The 23,558-nt window shown below is 38.5% G+C and overlaps 1 protein-coding gene and 1 long non-coding RNA gene across 2 annotated transcripts in view; both read left to right on the forward strand.

Moving 5' to 3' along the window:
• The first annotated feature begins 1,341 nt into the window (after positions 1-1,341).
• Positions 1,342-23,558, forward strand: part of LOC124871474 (receptor tyrosine-protein kinase erbB-4-like) — a 473,669-nt gene continuing 451,452 nt past the window's right edge. Inside the window, exon 1 of the mRNA XM_047370794.1 lies at positions 1,342-1,751. Within this exon, the coding sequence (XP_047226750.1) occupies positions 1,673-1,751 (79 nt within the window). The 5' untranslated portion in view covers positions 1,342-1,672. The remainder of the gene's footprint in view (positions 1,752-23,558) is intronic.
• On the forward strand, positions 15,194-20,392 carry LOC124871475. Its single transcript, XR_007039025.1, has 3 exons — positions 15,194-15,250; positions 19,752-19,867; positions 19,950-20,392. It is a non-coding gene; the product is annotated as an uncharacterized LOC124871475 (long non-coding RNA).

A 23,558-nucleotide genomic window follows, 5' to 3' on the forward strand; every position in this document is an offset into this window, starting at 1 on the left:
CCTTTCTTTATACCCCTGAGAGAATGAAAAACTCTTGATAAATGGTACATCTTTAATCTATTTAGGTCAGTGGAGTCCAAGGTCAGGGGCCAGATTCATTTATGTTTCAGATGTTTGCCTGGTAAAACACACCTGGGTGAAATGAGGACTGCAGAACTTGATATAATACTGAGGAGCTAACTCAGTTCAGTATTTTAATCCATGCAGGACCCCATCCCACGAGGACTGGAGTTCCACAACCCTGGTTTACATAATAACAATAGCTCACCTTGATTTTTCTTATAATAATTTAACTGTTCATTTAACTGCTGTCCCTGAGTGAATCTTCATCTTGACAAATCTACAGCTGCACCCTTGCCTATTTTATTTAAAATAGAGATAATTTAATGCATAGTCAATGGACATAACTTATATAGTGCTTTTCCACTCATACTGAGCACTCAAAGTGCTTTAAACTAGAGCCACATTCACCCAATCCCACTCACAAATGTGCACACATTCACACACCGATACACAGATTGGTAGGCAACTTGAGGTCAAGTGCCTTGCTCAGGGGCACATCAACATGTAACAGAAGGAAGCTGAAATCATACCCACAACTTTCAATTTGACTACTCTCCTCACTGAGCCACAGTCACCTCTCTGGATAGGAAAATAAATATCTCTTAAACTGATTTTGAGATTAAGAGACTGATTGGTTTATAACTTTCAAATATTTTAACATAGGTTTTGCCATGAACTATAATGTAATCTGATAACTTTGCCTTGAATTACGTCTTTTTTGAACATTGGATGTTCAAAATGTTGCGGTCAAAATAAGTTTCTTGCAATAATCAGGCTTTAAATACAGAAAATAAATGAAGAGGAAAGCCTTTCCCAAAAGAACTGCACATAAATTAAGCAAGACTGTTAATTAAATCTGTTCTAGTTCTATATCCTTTTATTTTACTGCTCCACAAGAAAAGCCCAGTCTATGGACACTTCCAAAAAGAACCTATATCTTCTCGGATCCTGATAAGGTCTTCCCGAGCGCAAATAAGCCACAAATAAGTAGTAGTCAGCTCTATTTTATTTATGATACCAATAAATCCTTCTTGCAGAATTTATCTCTGCTGTGTTCAGTGTGACAGGTGCAACACAGCCGATGCAAGAGTTCGGGGTGGGGGACGGTGGGGGGTGGGGGTCTCGGGCGTCTTGTGCCAACCAATTGAACGGCGCACCAGGCTGGAGTCTAGTGGAGTTTGGGGTGATCGTCGGGCACCTGTGCCAATCAGGGCGCGAGTGGGAGGAGTTCAGGGGACTTGGAGGTGTGTCTGGAGACTGCGAGTCTGCAGCTGCATATTGTGTCTAAGTCTGGGAGTAATGGCATGAGTACAGTGCTATACGCATTTTTTTTGGCAAGCTTTTGTTTTTCAGAGCGTGAGGTAGAAGCTGATTTTCCACAGTTTCTGTTCTCGTGTCAGTCACAAATTCAGCCAGAAGGCGCAAAAGAGACGACGCAAAGAACAGTTGGACAAACTGTAAACTTGTTCAGAAGCAGCCACAAAGTGCCCAGAAACTCGCAGTCTGAGGAGCCGTCAAAAACGCAATCCGATTCACCCTTCCTTGCTGTGATTGAGGGATACTTCGCCGGACATGTGAATTTAATTGGAGATACCTGCCTAGCACAACAATGAAGCCAACGTCTGTCCTGTGTTGCCTCGGTTTTCTCCTGACGAGCGTCTTGTTTGGGGTCGGCTCTCCACAATCAGGTGAGTAAAAGCCAAGCGCTTGCCCCCCCTTCCCGGTGACTCCGTGGAGCTGGTAAGTGCGCGCCGAGCGCAGCAGCAGCAACGTGTTTACTTCCCACCCCCCTTATCAGTACGGTTCTTTGTTACGCATTAAACAACAATACATGTTAATATTTTCATTTGATCTGAAACAACAGCCATCGGTTTCTTTCTGCTCCGCTGAAGCGCATGTGTCGGTCTGAGCAGATGGCAGGTTGTAGATGTGTGCTACTTGTGATAAACCCAACCGAGTGACTTGCTGTTCTTTTACAAAGCCACACTGTTGAAATTAGGGCATTTGATGTCCGTCACATGCGTCCTTTTACGCAGAGTAAATGCGCAGCAATGGACAAAGTTGCTACTGCTCTTGTGGATATGCAGGCTGTCAAATGCGCAACTGCCGCTGAAGTTGCTTTGATACCCTGACACTGCGTTCTACCCTTACAGCATAATTTAAGCTGCGACCCAGTCTTTGTTGTTTTCTAATTAATTGAAGCAGTGTGCGCAGGGCAGCAGGTTGCGCATGTAGCCGCTTTACGCTCCGCTCCGCAAGCGTGTTCCAGGCTTTTAGGACATCCGCAACTTACTCCTGCATTGATTGTCTCTCAGGGGTCCCATGTTGTGTTAGTGTTTTGCTCTTTCAGCCGCCCACCAATATGTAGCCTTTTAATCGGCATAAACAACTAGGCTGATTCTCTTTCACGATCGTGAAATTAAATTATTCCTCTTTTTTTCTTTCTCTCCCCGCTTCCCTCAGGCATAATGTTGACAGCCAGTATTTCAGCGCTCATGCAGGGCTTCCACTCTGACAGTGGAAGTACTGTTTGTACAGTGCAATGACTCTCTTTACGCACAGGGCGGCATAAAGTGCACCCGGTGATGTGCTCCTGATGGAGAGGAAATTGGCTTAAGCATCGTCATCAGGATGCATATTCCTGATGTACTCGATAAAAACCAGAAAAATCGAGCTTGGACTGCAATAAAATAGCTGTGAAAAACATGAAAAAAAGTTAATTTGCTTCTTTCTGCTGGCTGTTTGTAGATTTACTATTAAGTAAGAATGAATTATGAATTAAATGTATTTATTAAACAATCAGTTATATAAATAATAAACAATTTAATTATTCTAACTGAATAATCGGAACATAGATTTATATAATTTGGAATGTCAATTTCTTACTTTGTTTTTGTGATTATTATTTATTTTTTTGGAAATGTCTTTCGTTGTCTTAAAGCAGTTTTAGAAATGTTAAGCTTTTTAAACAATTAACATTTCGGGAATTATTTTTAATATGGTGCACTCTGAGTAATACCATAAACGCCTCAGGGCTAATAAGTTATTATATATATATATATTTCTCGTTGGTTTTTTTCTCAATGTTATTCTTTCTTGTGTACAAACAAGTGAAGTAAGAAGCATATATTAAATTGGAATAAGTGAGAGATTATGAGAATTTTCTCCTACCCGTGTTCCAGCAGCGGAACCCAGGATTAGGAGGAGGAAGATGAGAGTAATTCACTTTCATGGTAAAGCAGAGCTCCAAATTATGTAAATGCGTTCTGCAAAAAAGTAAGGGCGGCACAAAAGAGAGCTGCAGACAAACGCAGGAAGAGCGGATTATACAAATATCAGTGCGAGAATTGGCATAAACGCGGATTAAGTTCTGTCTGTTGGAAAAAAAGGAGAAGGCAATTTCCCTTCGTGTGCGCCCGTACGTGAGCTCGTTCAAACACGCGCGCGAACGAGTTCCTAGGAGTGCGGTGAACTGCACGCCCACGCGCTTGTCTCAAAAAGGTTTTTGCTCTTTTGAGGTTTGCTTTTAATGAAAGCGTTTGTCTTTCTTAATGAGCCATAATGCCAAATTAATGTAAAATCCTTCACTATTTCTGTTGCTTTAGTGTTTTTAGTCTTCAAAGTGGCACCTTTTATGGACTTCTGTTTTTAATTGGTGTTAATCGCGCAGGCAATTTTATTTCCACAAATAACCTGGAGCTTTCAGCAGAGGCAGCACACATTTATTTGAGGCCCTATAAGCTGAATCTTGTTGGGACACCTTATTTGGCCTTTGCCTGATCCTTGTTGTTTACTGTTTTTAACACAACTAAATTTGAATTAATTATATAATAAAATGTTATAATATAACTTATTTAAAGAATAAAAGTATAGTATGAGATCCTTAATGTATAATAATCTGTACTACAACTACCATGGTATAATTTATAAGAAAAGTGCAACATGACCTATCCATCCATCCATTGTTTTGCGCTTATATGGGGTTGGGTCGCGGGGGCAGCAGCCTAAGCAGAGAGACCCAGACCTCCCTCTCCCCAGCCACTTGGGCCAGTTCGTCCGGGGAAATCCCAAGGCGTTCCCAGGCCAATCGAGAAACATAGTCCCTCCAGCATGTCCTGGGTCTTCCTCTGGGCTTCCTCCCGGCAATATGACCTAATTGTTCTTATTTAAAACAACTTGCCAACCACATCTTCCTCTTGACATTACCCTATAGATTCTCCATAGGGTTTAGGCCGGGTAAATTACCATGGTCCTTGAACCAGAAATTGGTACTTATGGCAGTGTTGGCAGGTGCCAAGTCTTGGTGGAACATGAAATCAGTATCTTCCGAAAGCTTGTCTGAAGAAAGGAGCATAAAGCTTGAATTTCCTGGTAGATAGCTACACTGACTTTTGACTTGATAAAACTCACTGGACTAGTACCAACAGATGACATGGATTCCCAGATCATCAATGACTGTTAAAACGTCACACTGAACCTCAAGCAGCTTGGGTTCTGTGCTTGTCCACTCTGCTTCCAAACTTTGAGACCTTGATTTCTAAATCAAATGCAAAATTAACTTTAATCTGAAGACTTTGGACTTATAAGTAACAATTCAGTACTCTTGAATTGGCTTTGCTTTATAAACTTCTCATTCCTGTTATTTCTGCACCTTTTTCTACTGCATGTTTTCCTGCCACTCAACTATCCATGAAATGCCTGGATACAGACCCTGTGAACTAGCTTTTTAAGAAGATACACTTTGTTTCTTATTCTCTTTGTGAGGGTTTTAGTGACTTTCTTACTGTCGGTAAAATAAATGTTAAGTCAGCAGTCCTACCGATTATTGTGTACGATGTAACATAACACTTTTATATCACAAATCCTTGTTTTTATTGGTCTTAAGTAGTATAAAAACTAAAATGTGGGTTATTATTAGTAAGCGGTTATGATCAAAACTACAGACTAAAATTAATGAATTTTAATATTTTAGAGCTGAACGAGCCCCCTGTCAGAAAATTTTATATTTTAACCAATTTATTGATTTTTGGTCCATATTTTTTCTCAACATAAAGTTGAACGTTTCTCCCTGGGGTGGAGGCAGTTCCTTAAAAATCTTCTGGCCCATTGCGCATCTGGAATATTCCTGTAAAACTTTTCCACGTCTGGACCAAGAGTTAGAGCCTTCTCGGCACTCTGCCTTCCTCCTGACTATTGTTAAGAGAGCCCAGCTCACCCACAGTCCGTCATAGAGGGGTCTTCTGAAATAAACTGCTTCTCACTGCACACAGTGAGGCCTACCTCGCTCAATTCTAAGGTAGATTTGTCCCCAGTAGAAAACATTACTACAGCCTTCAGCTATTTGCTGCTTCCTTCATCTGATTGAAAAGATAAAGAACATTTCAGTTGTTTCAGTGTTTATCTCATGGCTGCACCCACTGTTTGTTGGGCTGATTTTGGGCTGAAATTGATGAGGCATTTCCGCTGTGATCTGGATTCATTGTATATCAAACTGTTTTTAAGGTTTGAGCACAGAAAAACTGGGCGGAAACTGGAGACTTTTACTTTTCTTCCCCTTTCCTCTTCTAATTTTTTTCTGCTCCCACAACAAAGTCTGAGGTGTCTCCTCTGTTTTGTGTTTTCTTCTGCCAGTTACTGCCAGGCGAAAGAATGGTGACACATTTAGCGCCCTACAAAGCTTGGCAATGTCACAAAGCGCTCTTACAGTCATATCTGCTGTCGCCTGTTAAAGGAGCTTTGACCCTGTGGTGACACCAGGCTTTATATTAGGAGAATGGCAGTCTTTGATTAGGTTCCGATTCACTTTCATCTGTTGAGAAATAGAATGTGAACCTTTGTGCTTTTGTCCCCTACGTATATATATATACATATATATGTATATATATATACATATATATGTATATATATATACATATATATGTATATATATATACATATATATGTATATATATATATATGTATATATATATATATATATATATATATATATATATATATATATATATATATATATATATATACGAGTACGAGTAAATAATACCCTAAAGGCCTCAGGGCTAGTAATAATGTTAATGTTGATATTATTTAGAATGAATGAAAACCATATTAAAAATAAGCCATTGGATCTTTGAATTTCATCTCTAAATGTTTGTTCACTTTTCTTTCTTACAAGACTTGTAAAAGTAAGACAGACTGTAATTTATTGTGTTTGTCTCCCCTGGGGATTACATTCAGGGTCAAAAAAAATGATTGAAAACACAACTTTCTGAATGAATAATCCACACAGGACTCAATGTGAGAATGGTATAAACCACAGGGTTCTGTATAAATCTCTGCTGTTGTCTCAAAAAAGAACTGGGGAGGCAAAAATGTTTTCTTACGGGAGTTTAATTTATTGTGTAGATCTCATTTGTTCTAAACTACTAAATCACTGGCATCAAATAGTTGATTTCTGTCTTCAGTATTGCTAAAGACAGTTTTAGAACCTTGGCAGTAGACATTGAGAATTGAATTATGATTAGTATGAATAGTCCCATGGTGGATTGCTCCTTTTAATACCCATAAAAGCCTGGTATGAAATGACCAAAACTGCATTTTGCCCCAGGACCTGAAGTATGATGTACGTACGCAGCGTTCTACTCAAAAGTGCTTCCATGACATTAGAGTGTATAATTGATTTTTAATACAATACGGAAAATTAAATTTAAATGTTTCTGTTAATATTGTGTGTTTACTTACTTCTAAAATGCATTGTTTTAGCACAGTTATCTTAAGGCTTTTTTTTAAATTTGTGAGAATACAAAAGGACACACAGTTTTTCAATTTGACTTGTTGATGGGCTCATAACCAGACTGTCTGCAGCCACCAGAAATGATTGGATCATATCCTCTGTGACCTTTACCAACTCGGGCACCCTCATTTATCACCTGCAGTTATGAATGTGCCATACATGTGCATGTGTTTCACCATGTATCATTGTCAGCTTGGCTATTAAACATCCTTTCTGTGAACGATGTCAGACACTGAGCGATGCGACAGCCATGTCATGTGTATGTTTAATAGGATCGTGTTGGAATTCAAAATGTATTTCAAGTATGGCTTAAAAGCAGTTAGATTACAGCATATTTGATAAGGTACATTAGAAATAGAATGTTTATTTCACACAATAACGAAAGTCTTTTATTAATAAGGTGGTGCATCAAGCCCTCATATGCGCAGACATCATTAGCAAAGTCTTGCTAGATATATTTTACGATGTACTGCTTCTAGTTAGGACAGGTTAGGGCTTTAGCCTTAGTTGCACGGAGTAACTCTGTTGCATTTTAATTAGGTTGGTATATGTGCATCTGGCCTTCAAGAGGAGTTGGAAAAAGTGCAATATAGCGTTTCTATAACCATTTAGGCTTTTTATCTGTGTGTTGCAATATAATTAATGCAAGCAACATTTCAAGAAGGTAAGCCAAATAATGAAAGTGCCATGCAGATTCTATAGGTACCTGCATCTTTCTGAGAAAGTTTATTGTCCCTGCATCACTATTGCTACAAGGTTCATATTTACTCCCTGGCTAAGGAGGGTATTTGGAGAAAAAAACACAATCCCACTTATTCACTTTTAGGACTAACACTATCCAGTTCAGTGTGTTTATGTTTAGGGCTGAAACAATTAATCGGATTAATCGTGATTAATAGATTATTGAAATAATCGCCAACTAATTTAATAATTGAATAATCGTTAACTGGAGTGTATAGACTCTAAAACATGCCATTTGCTCAAAGAACAACCCACTCAGAGTAGTAATTAGGCCAAAAATGCTACATTTAAGATAAAAAACCTTTGTTAATATGCTCTTTCCAGAACTCCTTAAGTGGCATAGTTATAGCTTCAACTGGTTCAAATGTAAAAAATCTCCTATTAAGCATCTTTTGCTACCTGATATTAATCGATTAATCAAAAAAATATTCAACAGATTAATCGATTATCAAAATGATTGTTAGTTGCAGCCCTATTTATGTTGCATCAGTTTAAAGCAAATGTTACCTTAAGGCACTTTGTAACACAAACTGATTAAAATTTATTTACATTTATTATTGGAAATGAATTGGAGTTGAGTTTACTCCAAACCAGTGTTTAAAAGATCCAATTCATTCCAATACAATCCAGTCATATCTTTAGATTCAGATCCCATTACATACAGCCCAGCTAAATCATAATTATAATACAGCACAGTCGAATTGCCTCGATTCACTGACTTTGCAGCAATCACCTCGTACGAGTATGTTGGAAGGTGGAAAATATATATTAGTTGTATGGAATTTAGAATATACCTAATTTGCATAATTCTGTTTTCACTTGGATAAAATCATGTAGCAATATGATTATTACACATTTTAACAAACTATCAAAAGTTCTCAACAGATTTTGCATTGCTTCTCTGTGGTATTTCTATAGCAAGTAGCCTGTAACACCCACTTTAAAGTTTACGAGTACTTAGTTTTTTGATGTGTTGGTATTGAACATTGGAAAGGGCACCTGGATGAGCAACAGGACAATGGCAATTGATTTAAAGTACAGTGTTTTATTTTTTCCAGACAGGGCTCTCCCTTTTAGCTGATTTTAGAAATTTAATACAACTTGATCTGATAATGTTCATGTTTGTGGGATACAGAGCAGTGTTAGTGGATTTGAAAGATTGATGCAAGTTGCAGCAGTTAAATCTGCCGGTGGTATCCACAGTCTGGTAATCTGCAGTCTATTTCCCATAGATGTAGAAATGTCCTGTTTGAATTGTTTTAAATTGCTAAAATCAGCTGAAATGCTGGGTCTGACAAACTTACTTTGATAAAACATCTTTGTACTACTAAATTAAGGGAACCATTACTGACATTACCTTCACAGAGTCTCACATCTGAACAATTCTGTTAATTTCAATTCAAGATTGAATGCCCTTTACATGGTTTACACCAACCATTAGATTTCATATAGATTTCACATTTCTTCATATTTTGTTTGTTTTTAACTTGTGTCCGTGTTTGGACATTTTAAAAAATGTAATAAAATGCAACATTGTGTGCAATAGTTTTTTTTAAAAATACTACATTGTTTTAAATTGAATCCACTTAAAGCTGTCAGAGCTAACTGATGCCAGCTCGCGTCATAAATTGGCAAACACAAGGCAAGACTAACTCCCACACGTTTACACATATAACCACACACATTGTCGTCACCCTAAGCTTTCACTACAGTACATTAGTAGGAGCAAATGGGCATGTTCTAGGCCTTTGAAAGCTTCAATCCCATGTTCACTAAACAATGTAGTTGTCTGCAGACTGAACATGCCATGTATGTCTGTCAGTTAGCAAAGCTTTTGATCCCTTTTGTTGTTGCTGCTACTCTATTAACAATAAGCCCATCTATCCTGCTGGAAGACTGCAGGAGGCTTTCAGGCACCGACCCTTTTTGACAACCACATTTTGAGAGATTCAAAATGCGGTGACAACGTGCGCGAAGAATATACGTAGTCTGTGTGAACGTGTGTTTATGCGTGCGCTGATTGTGTCCGTAAACATGCACGCAAAAGCTTGGTTGGAAGGATGGAGGGTGACTGACAGACCAAGCAAGCTCCAGAGACTCTCTCTCTGCTCCAGTGTCTGCTTGTTCGTCTTCCTCCGCCCACCCTCTCCCTTCATCTTTGGCTTTGTAAGCCTCCACATAATGTGGGAGCATTAAAATGACAATGGAAATTATGGCTAATCTTTGTTAAGACACACTCATTACTGCCGCAGCTAAGAACGAGAGTTTGATGATAACAGTAGGTCTGCTGTTTTTTTTTTTTGCTTTTCTCTCTGAAGAGACAGTCTGACATATGGGAGTGATGTGTTTTGTTCTCACTTTTTGTGTTATTTTTTTCTATTCCTGCTCACAGTTAATAATGGTGGCAAATATATGAAAGGATGATAATAGGCTGACAACTTGGGCATGAAAGACTAGCTCCACCTTCAGACGAGCTTTTCATGCAGTTCCGTATGTGGGTGTATGTTAGACGACTGATTTCTACCAACTCCTTCCTTCTCTATTTCTTTCCGCTTTTAGTAATCCCCCTCTAAAATATTGATGGCTAATCTGCATGTACACTGTAATTACAGACGGATTTGAATGATATGGCCAGCAGAATGTAAGCTTCATGTAAAATCTTGATTTGGTATTTTGTGCATCGGAATAAATTTGCAAAATACTTTTGGTGTTCTAAGACGGGTTAGAACAAAGTTAAAGCAAAGAAAATATTTTAGTAACTGCTACTAGAGTTGCCAGTCTTTCAGTCTTATCACAGCAAAACAGCGTATATCCTGTGGCATGAAAATGTGTTCACACCCCTTAACTTTACGCATTTTGTTACACCACAACCAAATAGAAATTTATATTATAGAACGCAAAGTAGAACATAATTGTAAAATAAAAGGGAAATTCCACAAAAGTTTGGTTTTTACAAATGAAAATCAGTAAAGTGTGATATGCATATGTATTTACTTCCATTTACTCTGATGCCTCCCAATAAAATCCAGTGCAACCAACTACATTCAAAGGTTACTTACTAATAAATAGAGTAATTATGTGTGTAAACCCAGCTATTTTGTTATGTTTAAAGCAGGGTTAGGTTTTAAAACAATACAGTATCCCAAGCATTACAGGGAGTATAGCACAACTTCAGAACTAACAAGACATGGCTGTACACCAAAACTGTGAGCGATTTTCAATGCTGGACATGAACAAAGCATTGCATGCCCAAGGGTGTAATGACGTTAGTAGCCGCTGCTACAGTCAACAAAGCAAGTTGTTTTCAAAATGCGATGCAGATTACGCTTGCTGTAATACAAACAGTTGGATACTGTTTTGATATATTTATTAAAGTTTAGATATTGAAAAATAAATATGTTAAATTGAAAAATTTTCAGCTTTGATTATTAAACAAATGAACATTTATTACCACATAAACACACACAAAAGGACCGAAAACTGGTTCCGTTGAGTACCAATACCGATTCCCAGGTACCGGGCAAAGGTACCTTATCGGTTCAAATGTGAAAGGTACCCATCCCTAGTGCTGACCTAGTACTGGTGTTTACTCCTCAAATCTGGCCTTTATGGAAGAATGGCTAGGCTAGTTGGAAGTCATGGTTTAACAAAAGCATAAGAGATCCTGTTTTCAATTTGTTGCCAAATGACACAAAAATTAAACTTTTTGGTCCATATGCAAGTGCTATATTGCAAAAATCTAACCATGCTAATTACATTGAACACATCATTCCCACAGTATAATATGGCAGGGCAACTAACTGCTGTGTGGATCTTTTTCAGTGGTAGTTAAAATTGGTGCTGAGGTTCACCCTCCAGTAAGACAACTCTGAACAAACAGCCTGAGCTGCAATAGATAAATTACATCAAAACATAGACATATTAGAATGGCCTAGTACAAGACCTAAATTGAATAAAGAATCTGCAACAAGACTTGAAAATTAATGCTCTCAGATAATCCAGTGTGACAGAGTTTTGAGCAATTCTGAAAATAACAATGTGCAAAGATTTCAGTCTCTAGATATATATATAAAGCAACTCTCGCCCATAGACTGCTGGAGATAGGCACCAGCTCCCCCGCGACCCACTATGGAATAAGCGGTAGAAAATGACTGACTGACTGACTGACAATGTGCAAAGATTTCAGTCTCTAGATATATATATAAAGCAATTGGAGACAATGGCAGACAATGGTAGTAAAATATGGTTTTACAAAGTTTTGACATATTCCCGTGGAAAATTTCCTACTTCACTGTATGTTGGTGCCGAGTATAAATTTCTACAGCTGCAGCAGAATTAAAGATGTGACTGATCTATCGTATGTGTCGTTCTGCTTCTCCCTGTGGCTTAAATCCCCAATGCCATGTTTTGGGTGCTTCTGGCCTCCAATTAATGAGGCGGTGTGCCCTGCGTGCTATTCTTGCCGGTCAATTTTTCACTTGTACGAGAGTGGGGCAGGGTGAGGTGGGATGTCCTTTTTAAACAAAGCACTTGGTGTTTGTGACCTGTAATAAATGAGTTTGCAGTCAGTCATAGCAGCTGTAAGGATGCTTCTGGGAGCAAGTGTGAGATAGCGGTTGGGAGGGAATTTTCAGACTTGGTTGAAAAACAGTTTATCTATGCACAGATGAAAAATGACTGCGCCAAACATGCTATTGCTTGTATAAGAAATAACAAAAACCCTGAAACATTTTACATATTTACCACATAGAGGGAAATGCTATAATTTAAAGATGGTGCTATAGATAAATAGTGCTACGATGCCACCAGTTATCAGAATAATTAAATCTCTGAATGTCCTAGAAAAATGTAGAGAAGAATAACTGAACAAAATTTGTTTTTTATCTGATCATTAGGATTTAGTCAGTATTTATCTTTTTCATGTGAAGAATCAAATATTGCAGGGAAGGATAAGTCACCCTGTACAACATGCAGAAACCAAAAAATTCACCAGGGATACATGTTTTTCAGCTTTCAATCTGGAAAGACAGTGGTTTTGTCCTTCCTTAAATGTTTTAACACACATCTCTTTACAAAATGATGACCACAGTTGCTGTCAAAAAGATCAGTTGAGTTCTCAAAAACTGGTTTAGGAAGCTTTAACAGGAATATTCATTTAGTTCCAAAAACAGAGTGTATAAACCTAAAAAGACTTGAATCTCACTGCTTGGTGGAGAAATGATTTATGTGTCATTTTTTTTATCCATACCTCTCTATAAAGCTACATTATGGCCAATCACAGCATTTGAAATCCATCAATGGTACTGCTTCTCAGTGTCTTACAAAGATATTCATTCCCCTGTACTTTTTCATATTTTGTCACCTTACAATGGGAACATTTTTATGTATTTTAATTGAGAACATATGTGATAGACAATAACAAAATAGTACAGAGTTGTAAAATTTAAGGGAAATGAAGCATGGTTTTCAATTATTTTTACCAAAAATATCTGAAAAGTGTGACATATTCGGCCCCCTAATTGAAATCCATGGCAAGAAGAAACCCTCAGAAAAAACAGAATTAGTAAATACATGTGCTTAATTTAATCTCAGTATAAATACAGCCATTCTGTGAAGGCCTCTGATGTTTGTTGGAGAACATTTGCAAAAAACAACAAAAAAAAACATTGAAAGAGCAAGGAACACACCAAACAGGCAAGGTTTAAAGTTTTTTAATAATTTAAAGCAGATTTATGTTATAAAACAATATCTGAAGCTTGGGACATCTCACAGAAATCGTTCCTTATGGAATAATGGCAAGAAAAAAGCTCTGTTGAAAAAGCCATAAGCAATACTGTTTGCATAGCATGTGGCATAGTGGTAGAGCACGGGACCCATGTACGGAAAGCTCAGTCTGCGACGCAGCCATCCCAGGTTCGAGTTCTGACCCTGGAGATCTAGGCTGCATGTTTTCCCCCTCTCTACCCCACTTCCTGTCTGCCTACTTTGAAAAAATAACAAAAATAAAGGCCACTAGTGCTGCAAAAACAACAAAAATAAAACCATTTATACATATATATATATATATATATATATATATATATATATATATATATATATATATATATATATATATATGTATATATATATTTGAAAAAAGTCACATAGGGGACGAAGCAAACATGTGGTAGAAGGCGCTTCAGTGGGATAAAACTAAAACTGAACTCTATGGCAAACTGCAAAATGCTATGAGTGGCAGAAACTAACACTATGCATCTCCCTGAACACAATCCCTAAAGCGCAAAATGTTGGTGGACACATTATGTTGGGATGTTTTTTTTTTTCTGCAGCAGAGATGGGGAAGCTGGTCAGAGTTGATGGGAAGATGGAGCTAAAGTCAGGGCAGCACTGAAGGAAAACCTGTTTCATGCTTCAGACTTAAAACATGGCCAGATATTTGCCTTCCACTAGGACATTGACCTTAAGCATATCTTCAAAATTGTTGTTCACAGATGCAGTCCATCAAATATTATAAAACGTACGCCTTTTTTTAATGTCTTATTTGTTTATGTGGACCTTTTTTTAAATTTTCAGATGTGTATTTGCCTTCCCCCATTCACAATACTGCAGCACTTTGTGATGATCTGTCAGCAATAACATTCAGGTTTGTGGCAACCTTGGAGAAATGTTTTGTTCAATCAAGTCTTTCAAAAGCACTGTTAACAACTCTTAGATCAGAATCAGAACAGGTATGGCCATAATTAGAAAAACAAAAAGAGCATTCATGATTATGTTTACACATTTTCTACTGTTTATTTATTTTTATTAATAAGGAAACCTTGACTAAAACACTACTCCTAGCCAGCTGCATTAGTGTGACTATCATTCCTGCAAAGCAGCAGTCACCTTGCAGCAGAGCAGAAATAGTGCAGCTCCTTTTCCCTGGATGTGAAGGTACATAAAGCACAAGATGAGAGGACCAGGAAGGCAATTGACCTTGGCTGCTTTTGGGGGGTGGTATATAGCCATCCAGTTGGATGCCACAGTTCTACCGCAGAAAGGGAGAAGAATGAAGTGGCAATTGTATTGCTTTTAGAGAAACTATAATTTATGCAGAAAATTTAATTTCAGTCCGACACGAGGAATTTCTTTTTTGTGGTAGAGTTGATTGGTGTTTTTAATATATATTTTTTTGTCGCAGTTATAAATAACTGTAAAAATCTTTACATTATGTGAGTGGGTGTTCTTTAAATAAAACGATGTGTTTGATTATATGAGACTATATCAAAAGAGAGAGAAAAGCTGAGTAAGTGCATAGCAGGTCTAAAGTCAACCTTGCCATTTTGCTTTGCTGTGCTTTAGTGTTTACCTGTGACAGGGGTGCTTTGTCTCAGCCAGTCACCAGAGCATGTGTAAACACACAGGGGGAACACACTGCATATCATGCTGTTTTCAGCCTCCCTGCTTTTGTTCTAAAATCTCTCTCCTGTAGAGAGACATTATCCCCTGACAGCAAGGTGAAAGGGGTGCTGATGTAAGGTTATTTGTAGCAGAAGGAAAATGACAAAAAAAAAAAAAGAACGGATGGGGGGGGGTTGAAAGTATAGCCAAAGAGGGGCAGCCAGTCAGGATGGTACATGGGAGAAGAGGAGTACTCCAGTGGAGTATGGGATATGGGTGAGTGTCTTGGGAGTCTTGGTTAAAGTAGTCGCCATCACAGAAGCTGAACGGACAATTAATCAGGGGCACCCGTGGGGGAAGTTAAGGCTCTGACAATGGCACTTCATTCTGCTGGACACACATGTGCCTGCTGGCTCATCCACAGAGTTGTCACCTCTTTCTTTTGACTTCTGTTCTCTCACTATCTTATTTCTCCTTCTTATTGTCTTTTTCTGTTCTCATCTCTCTTTTCAACTTCTTTTCCTTCTTTTTTCCCTTTCATGTCAGTTTTCCTTCTGTGGTTGTCTCCGCTTTTCTCTTGACTTTCCTTTCCTCAAACAAGTGTTTAGGTCTGTGTGCCTTTTTATTAGAATCAGTTGTGAATGCCTTTTTTTGACCTGATAATTGACTCCAAACTCTTTTAGAGTCTGAGATTTCTTAGGGCTGTGGATGGAGGGAGACAACAGTGAGGAGGGTGAACTGCTGGCTATGCTTTACCTTTCCCATTACCCTCTTCTTCACTGCATTAATCCCTCCATCTCTGCCAGGCCCTCTGTCCCCCCATGACTGGCACTGAGTGATTGATGGATTCAGGTTTGACATGGCTTGGTTCACCCGAGGGCATTAACAAGGACACTGGTGAGACTGAGACAGACATGGGGACATTCAGATTGGGAAGACGGACAAGAGAGTGCTCTCTAACACTGTTGAACATCATGCCTCACCAAAACTTGACAGGGGCATTATTGTTTTCTCTTGGACTTTAGTCCAACCATTTTGGTAAATTCTAAATTAAGCTGAAACTGTGAAGTCTTTAAATAAATTTTTTTTTTACTGATATGAGTTTGAAATTGTATTTCCATATTTTCCCACAATCTGTTTAAGTAAGTCATGTAACTTGCAGGTGGTTGAGGGTTATAAGGAGTTATGTTCTGTTATAAGGAGTTAAAATATTAACATCTTACCTGCAAATGGTGTCCTAGAATCCATCTTATTCATGTAATTGTAAGCTTTGAATGATTCACTTGACTTCTGGACCAACATTCTTACATGTAAACAATCTAAATATAAGTGTCAACTTTTCCATCTTCAACGTGATATTATAACCAGTCAAGATAAAACCAGAATGTCATGCACTGATGAATTGCTGTTTATTAAAAGGATGGAACTACATGAATTATTTTTACAGAGACATAAAATCATACCCGGCACTGCTGTTAATCCATTTCTGAAGCTCACGTTTCTTTGTGGGTGGTTGTAGCCCAGCCACAATGTGAATTGAGGATTTTCATCTATGTTTTTTATTCTTTGGGCAAGAGTTAAAGAAGCAATCATACCGGGCTTTCAGTAGTTGCTTCAAATTTAGATTCTTTAGCAATATTTGTCTTGGTCCCTCATCCACTGGCATCCAATCGAGACTGAAACACAAACTGCAGGAACAATCCTATTTAACTTTTGGTGTGTGTTCAGCACACATTTGTGGAAGTCACCAGAACTATCTATTTATAAGTTCAGACTGGGCAGATTTCACAAGGAGATATTGGTAACTGTAATTGTCGGAACAGACAAAAAAAAAAAGAAAATTGGCTAAATTGCAAACCAGTTAATTAAGAAGCTACCACTCAATACCTTTGATTAACCAGTAAAAAACAATCTGTAGCCAGCGATAGGCAAATTCTGATCCCTTCTGTGTCTAAACAAAATCCAGGTTTTCTGTGTCACTATTTTGAATTGAGTGCAAGCTGCATGCTGCTGCTCCTTCAGGGGAGATCCTCGTCCTCCCCCGAAAGCAAACACCCATTTGACATGGAGCCGACCGAAAGGGAACAAGGCCCACAGTGTGCTCCAAGTGCTTTGTCCTGTAGAAGGCTTCTGCCACAGCTCCAGGCTACCAAACCCACGTGACATGCCTGGAGATGAGGGGGAGCGCTTTCTGAATTGTGTTATGTCCAGAATTTCAGGCAAATATTCCCAAAAGAAAATTCATATTACTCCTAACACTGACCTGAAAGTCGCTGTAACACTTACAAGAGTCTGACTGTCTAGCTTTGTATTTTATAAAGACTTCATAGTAGTGCAAAGCTATTAGCTAGTCTTTTTTCTGTAAAATCTATCAGCCTCACTTTAGATGTTGTTTGTCACTTATAGACTGTTTTGCTGTCGTAAAATCTGCTGTCATAAATAAAGCTTCTCTCATGTATGTCTCGTAATGACATCACATGATGCATAAGGTCACCAATAATTTTTTCTTCTTAATTTGTGTGTTTACAAAATGGTGAATGGTCTGAATTTATATTGAGCCTTTGCAGTCATACTGATCAAGTATTAAAATAGTTTTTCTTGTATTCTGTACTGTTCTGTAACTGCAGAGTGAGCCTTATTTGCCATCACTGGAAAAAAAAACCTGAAAGATTTGGGAATTTTTAAATCATGGAAGAGGTTTCTTTAGGATCAGAGAAGAGTGGAGTTTAACTAGCTTCAGCAGATCAGCTCAGTTCTTGCGCCTCTCGTGATGTCACCAACTCAAATACAGAAACAACAGAATTAAATTTTTTTTCTTCTGTGTACTTAAAAAAAATAAATCTTGTAAAATCCTGCAGTGAACGCTTCATACCCCCAACACAGTTTGGGTTAAGCAAAATAAATTGGCATATCCACAAGGCAACAAGGCAAGGGGATTTTACATTACTAAAATATGGTTGCATTCCTGTGTTATGATTTGGGGTTGTTTGGTTTTTGTTTTGGGTTTTTTCTTTATATCTTTTTCACAGTTGAAGTTTTAAATCGTTCTTCTGTTTGTTTTCCTGGTCATGCTTTAGTTTTTGTATTCATGTTTTGCTAAGTTGTTTTCTTGGATTGGGCTTCTGGTTATGCTTTGATTTCATGTTTTTTCTAGTTTGATTTCTATTAGTTTGTATTCTTGAAATCCTGTTTTTGCCGCAGCCACATTTTGTTCTGTCTGTCAATTAAGTTTATTCGGTTCACCTGCTCAAAGTTAATCTGTCTCCTTGCTCCACCTGGTTTTCACTCCATATATACACACCTGTTCAGTTAGTCATGGTGGAAACATTTCTCATATCATGTCTTGTTTTCAATTCATGCTCATGTCCTGCTGTTCACGCCAAGCCTGTCTTGCCAGCCTGCCAATGTCTGTTTTTGCCATCACCTCCTGTGAGTGTGTTTTTTTTGTTATTAAATAGTTTTCCACTTACCATCATGCTGCCTGCTAGTCTGCATTCTGGGTTCATCCGTTGCTCAAGCCCTAACATCCTGATAAAAATACAAAATAATCTCAGCCATCTCTTTTTTAAACAATCTTTATTAATAAAACTACTTGAGCTATTTGGAAAAAATAAAATGCGGACATATCAGAATTAAAGATTTACAGTTTTATCTGAATAACACTAATGAAGAAAAAGAAGGAACCATGTGTCAAATAAAATAGAAGGTAAAACAACAAAACACCTTGTCTGCATGCTATATTTACAGGCCTAGTCTGGGATACAGGGAGAGTAAAGGCCTGCCTAGAGCCCCCCGGCTGAGCTACGAGGCCCCTAGAGAACTTAAATTCACATAGGACAGGTTGACAAATGCACATAATAAGACAACATGTCCTAGTTTGAAAGTTAATTGTGTCATATTTTAGGGCTAAAGGCTAAAAAAAAAATCTGCTTCATGTGTTTATGTAAGGAAGATATTTCATGGAAAATGTGACTGTAAAAAGTTCAGCAAGTAGTGACCTTTTTTTCTTTTCTTGATTGCTTTTGAACACAACATTAAATGTGGCCCTTCTTATTGGGTCCACTGGAATCAGCTGCGTGTTCACTGGACATGACTCCCAAAGAGCAAAATGTCAAAGGAATAAGTCACTGTTTATTTATCCTGATCACCTTTCAAAACTTGTAAAGTGACCCCCTGCAATGTATTATTTTTCCTGTCATTACAATAAACTGAGGTCCTCTAATTTTGGTTATTTTTCTTCTTTTAGAGTTAAAATGTAAATGTGTAAATTATATTTAATTATATCCAGCCCAGTTATTCATATGACAGAAAACTACCTGTCAACTATTCTTGAAAAAAAAGTGTCAGAAAAACAAACCCTCGTTATACAAGATGAACAGCCCTACGCAATGCACTTTATTCAAAATACCAGCAGTATGACAAACATAAATAACAGCAAGAACGTGATAAATGGATAAACTATTGATTTTATAAAATATATTTGTGGACAGGTTTTAGGAAGCTAGAATTTTCACATTTTATTTTTATACAAAGTGGATAGAAAAGGAGCAAGCTGAAACAGACTCACTCTGTTCACAGTTACTATAATCACATTATTAATAGTTACAAGCAATACACTCTGTAGGTTGTTTTGGCACCTGGAGGCCACAAAATGCAAATACGTATGTGATGTGATTGTAATCTTAAGTAAACAATTCACCTACCTGGGCTTTTTTGTCAGGTTCTGGGAGTTGCTGACTTTATTTTGTGCCTGCTATTAACTGTGCTTCACCTCTAGGTGCCGCTTGTGCTCTGTTGGGTTAAGGACAGGTGTTTTCCATCTCCGTGATCAGCTGGGAGGTTTAAAAGGAGCATGCTGCCAGCACTTCGATGCCTGAGTGTTTTGCCTCTATGGTATATTCAACTGGCCAAAGTAAATGAACTCCATGTTAATGCTAAGCCTAGACTTATTAATCTTGTCCTTACTTGTTTCCAGGTTCAGTTTTGGACACAGCTCAAGTTCCTTTGAAGAACCTACCTGCCTTCACCTTTTCATGCCAAGAATTCGAGTTTGGATATTCCGTCAAGCTCCGCTGGCAGCAACCGGACTCCATAACCTCAGCTTCCTCCGAGCGAACCTTGTCCACCCTCCAACGAGCGGCACCTCTGGACTCCATCTGAAAGAACGTACCGAACCTAAGTTCTGATCCTTGGGAAGGATCAGTTAAACCTACGTAACCAGGTTACCAAGCTTACCAGACCAGGAACCTTATCTCCTCCAGTGAGCCATCCACACCTACAACTGTAAGATACATTACACAGCGAATCCTAACTGTTACAATCCACCACTTACCTGTTACCTCTCCATGCAGCGGAGGAGTTCCTGTCCCGGACCACGCCTTCCACGATCCTGTGATAAAATAAACGCTTTAAACTTTATAATCTTTTGTGAGTGTTTTCTGCATATGGGTCAAATCGGCAACAAACAAAATGACATTTTCGAAAACTACTTATTTAAATTTTGGCCTGGCAGCTATTTGTTTTGGCCCTTTGACGGAGGAAGCACTGTTTAACAACCATTTACATGGTAAACACCCAAAAATTAAATTACCATCTGATCTGAAGGTCCAATTCAGCATGCCAAGAAAAAAAACAAAAAAAAAAAAACAACCAATTAATATTCCCTTCTTAATCAGAAGTTATAAATCAGATGCACAATGAAACTGGGAACTCAAAAGTTAGTCAAGTAATTTATTTTTTTTAAATTACCTACTTAATTTCAATCAACTAACTGTGACACAGTGGCGCAGTTGGTAGCACTGTTGCCTTGCAGCAAGAAGGTCCTGGGTTTGATTCCCAGCCTGGGGTCTTTCTGCATGGAGTTTGCATGTTCTCCCCGTGCATGCGTGGGTTCTCACCGGGTACTCCGGCTTCCTCCCACAGTCCAAAGACATGCCTGTTAGGTTAATTGGTAACTCTAAATTTCCTTTAGGTGTATGAATGAGTTTGTGTGTTGCCCTGTGATGGACTGGCAACCTGTCCAGGGTGTACCCTGCCTCTCGCCCATAGACTGCTGGAGATAGGCACAAGCTCCCCCGTGACCCACTATGGAATAAGCGGTAGAAAATGACTGACTGACTAACTGTGACATGTTGAAGTTCAATTTACAGCCAATTTAATTGACAGGTGGGAGGTTAAAGTGAAGGCGGGTTCTGAATTGATTCAGTGCACTTTAAGGGCATTTGAAATCTATATGAAGATGCTACCACACCTACTCATAATAGTGGAAATAATCTATTGTAAATATGTGAGTAGCACAGACAGAAAAATGTCATACCCTCAAATTTGTTATCTTTACCTATTTTAGGGCATTCCTGGTCTTAAATGCAAAACCAAAAATGTTTAGGCATGAATAATTTAAAAGTGAAATCAGTGCTTATTCCCTTATACAACCTTAAATTGGCTCTGCATGTGTACAGAAAATAAATGTTTTTTATTCAAGTTTAGTGAGCCACGGTTTGAGATTTAATTCAGGTTTATTTTCTGTTTCTTAACGTGTGAAACAGAAGTGTAAAATTCTACAAGGATGCAACATCAAACTGCCGGAAGTCTTCCTAGTAAAGAAAGAGATTTATCCTTTCCGAACAGGCTGAATTTTCCAAACTCTGTCTGCATGTTGATGAGTACATTTTGTATATGTCACCTGGCTGTCTCAGAGATGTATCTGGCTATCTGAGCAGTAAGCACAACAACAACAACAGGTGTCTTCTCCTTTCCCTTTCACTGCCACCTACCACACTTCAAGCTTTTTGCTTTCTGTCTTGGTTGGGACCAATGCAAAGTCAATAGGATGAATAAAACATACTCGAATCAGAGCCCTCTACCCTGGGAAATGTCAAGCTGTCAGTACAGCTTAATGGGAAACCATAGGACCTTTCCCAAGGGTCGGACAGTTTATTGTGTAGATTCTACAAAAATGCAGTCAGGCCAGTTGGTTTCTTTGTGCATCAAAAATACAAAAATTCTTGACTTAAATTCACCATAATATCATGCTCCGGCATGTTTTCCAGAGATGCATTCCTCAATGGAGAATCTAGACATTCAGTGCTCACTGGAGCTTTTCCAAGTAGGAACTTCTTTGCACCTGTGCCACTGCTCAGACGTTTAACTGCTTTGCTTAAAAACATCATCTAAACTGCATATTGTGAGTTCATTTATTTCAGCTGGTCTCCCACTGAATAACTGCCATTTAACACGCCTTACTAAACATATTACACAACACCCATCACAGCCTGCAGTGGTGGTAGCTAACCCCTGCAGCTAATTAGCTTTGAATTAGGCCTGAGGTCTAGGTTTAATTAGGCCTAGCCATGAGAAAGGTTGAAACTTAACAGTAACTCCAGCAACATGAGCTGCCAAACCTCATCAGGCTAATGGACACTCAACTAACAAGGACCCTCGGGGGCCTGACAGGCTAGTCTGACTTTCTCCCTGGTGCCAACCAGGACTTATACAAACACATGCAGAGACACACACACACACACACCAGCACACTGCTATCTCAACAGCAGCCAGGTGGTCCAGCCACAAGAAATTTGGATTGTGTCAAGCTGTGCATACTGCAGGGAAATCATAGTTTTTCATTACTTTATTCAAACTATTTAACTTAAATTTTCTTTGCATGTGTTGCTATCAGCAGTCCTTATCAACCTGTACAGCAATCAATAGAATCTATGTCCCTGTCAAATACGTGGTGTGGCGGTGGACCCCAGAATGCAGACGAGTAGGAAGCAGCGTAGCGTGGTGAATAAAATATTTAATGAATGAAACTCACTTCAGCAGGTGGTGGCAAAAACAGGCATGGACAGGCAGGCAAAACAGGATTGGCATGAACAGAATGAACTAAAAGGTTTCTGTGAGAAATGAACAGAATGATGGTGTATATATGGAGTGTGATACAGGTGAAACAAGAAGACTGATTACATGATGCAGGTGGACCGAATGAAGCTGATCGCAGGTGTACAGATGCAGGGAGAACAAAACGTGACTAGGGCAAACAGGAATCCAACAATACAAACCAATCGGGAAAACATAACGTACAGAACATGAACAATACTAAGAAACTAAAGCATAGCCAGGAAAACAGAAGCAAGATCCAAAAATGTAAACTGGAAGTAAGAATAACTCAAACCCCCCAAAAAACAAAGAATCCTTAACTCATGACAGTCCCTACTTAAGGAGACACATCAGGTACTGTAAGGTAGGAAGGAGCATAGAAATCAAAACAAAACAAACAAAAGAAAAACAGAGAATTCAACCAACTATAGCACATGTCTTCTACTCTATTGTTCCCTACCTTTAATCTGCTGCCATCTCCTTCTGTCATACCTTTGCTGTTAACTTTACAAAAAAAGAGTCAATAGTGTCGCTACATGCTCATCCAGGAGGAGTGACTGCTACAAGTCACTGACTGGATGCAATCGGCTGGGTTTCCTTAGATAGAAAAACTTTTTATCCAATTTGAATAAATAACTGAATCTGACTGTACTGTTCATTGGTCAGTTATTAATTGGAATGTGCCTGACTTGAAATCTATATGATTCGA

Source organism: Girardinichthys multiradiatus, chromosome 7, assembly GCF_021462225.1.
Source record: "Girardinichthys multiradiatus isolate DD_20200921_A chromosome 7, DD_fGirMul_XY1, whole genome shotgun sequence".
NCBI lineage: Eukaryota > Metazoa > Chordata > Actinopteri > Cyprinodontiformes > Goodeidae > Girardinichthys > Girardinichthys multiradiatus.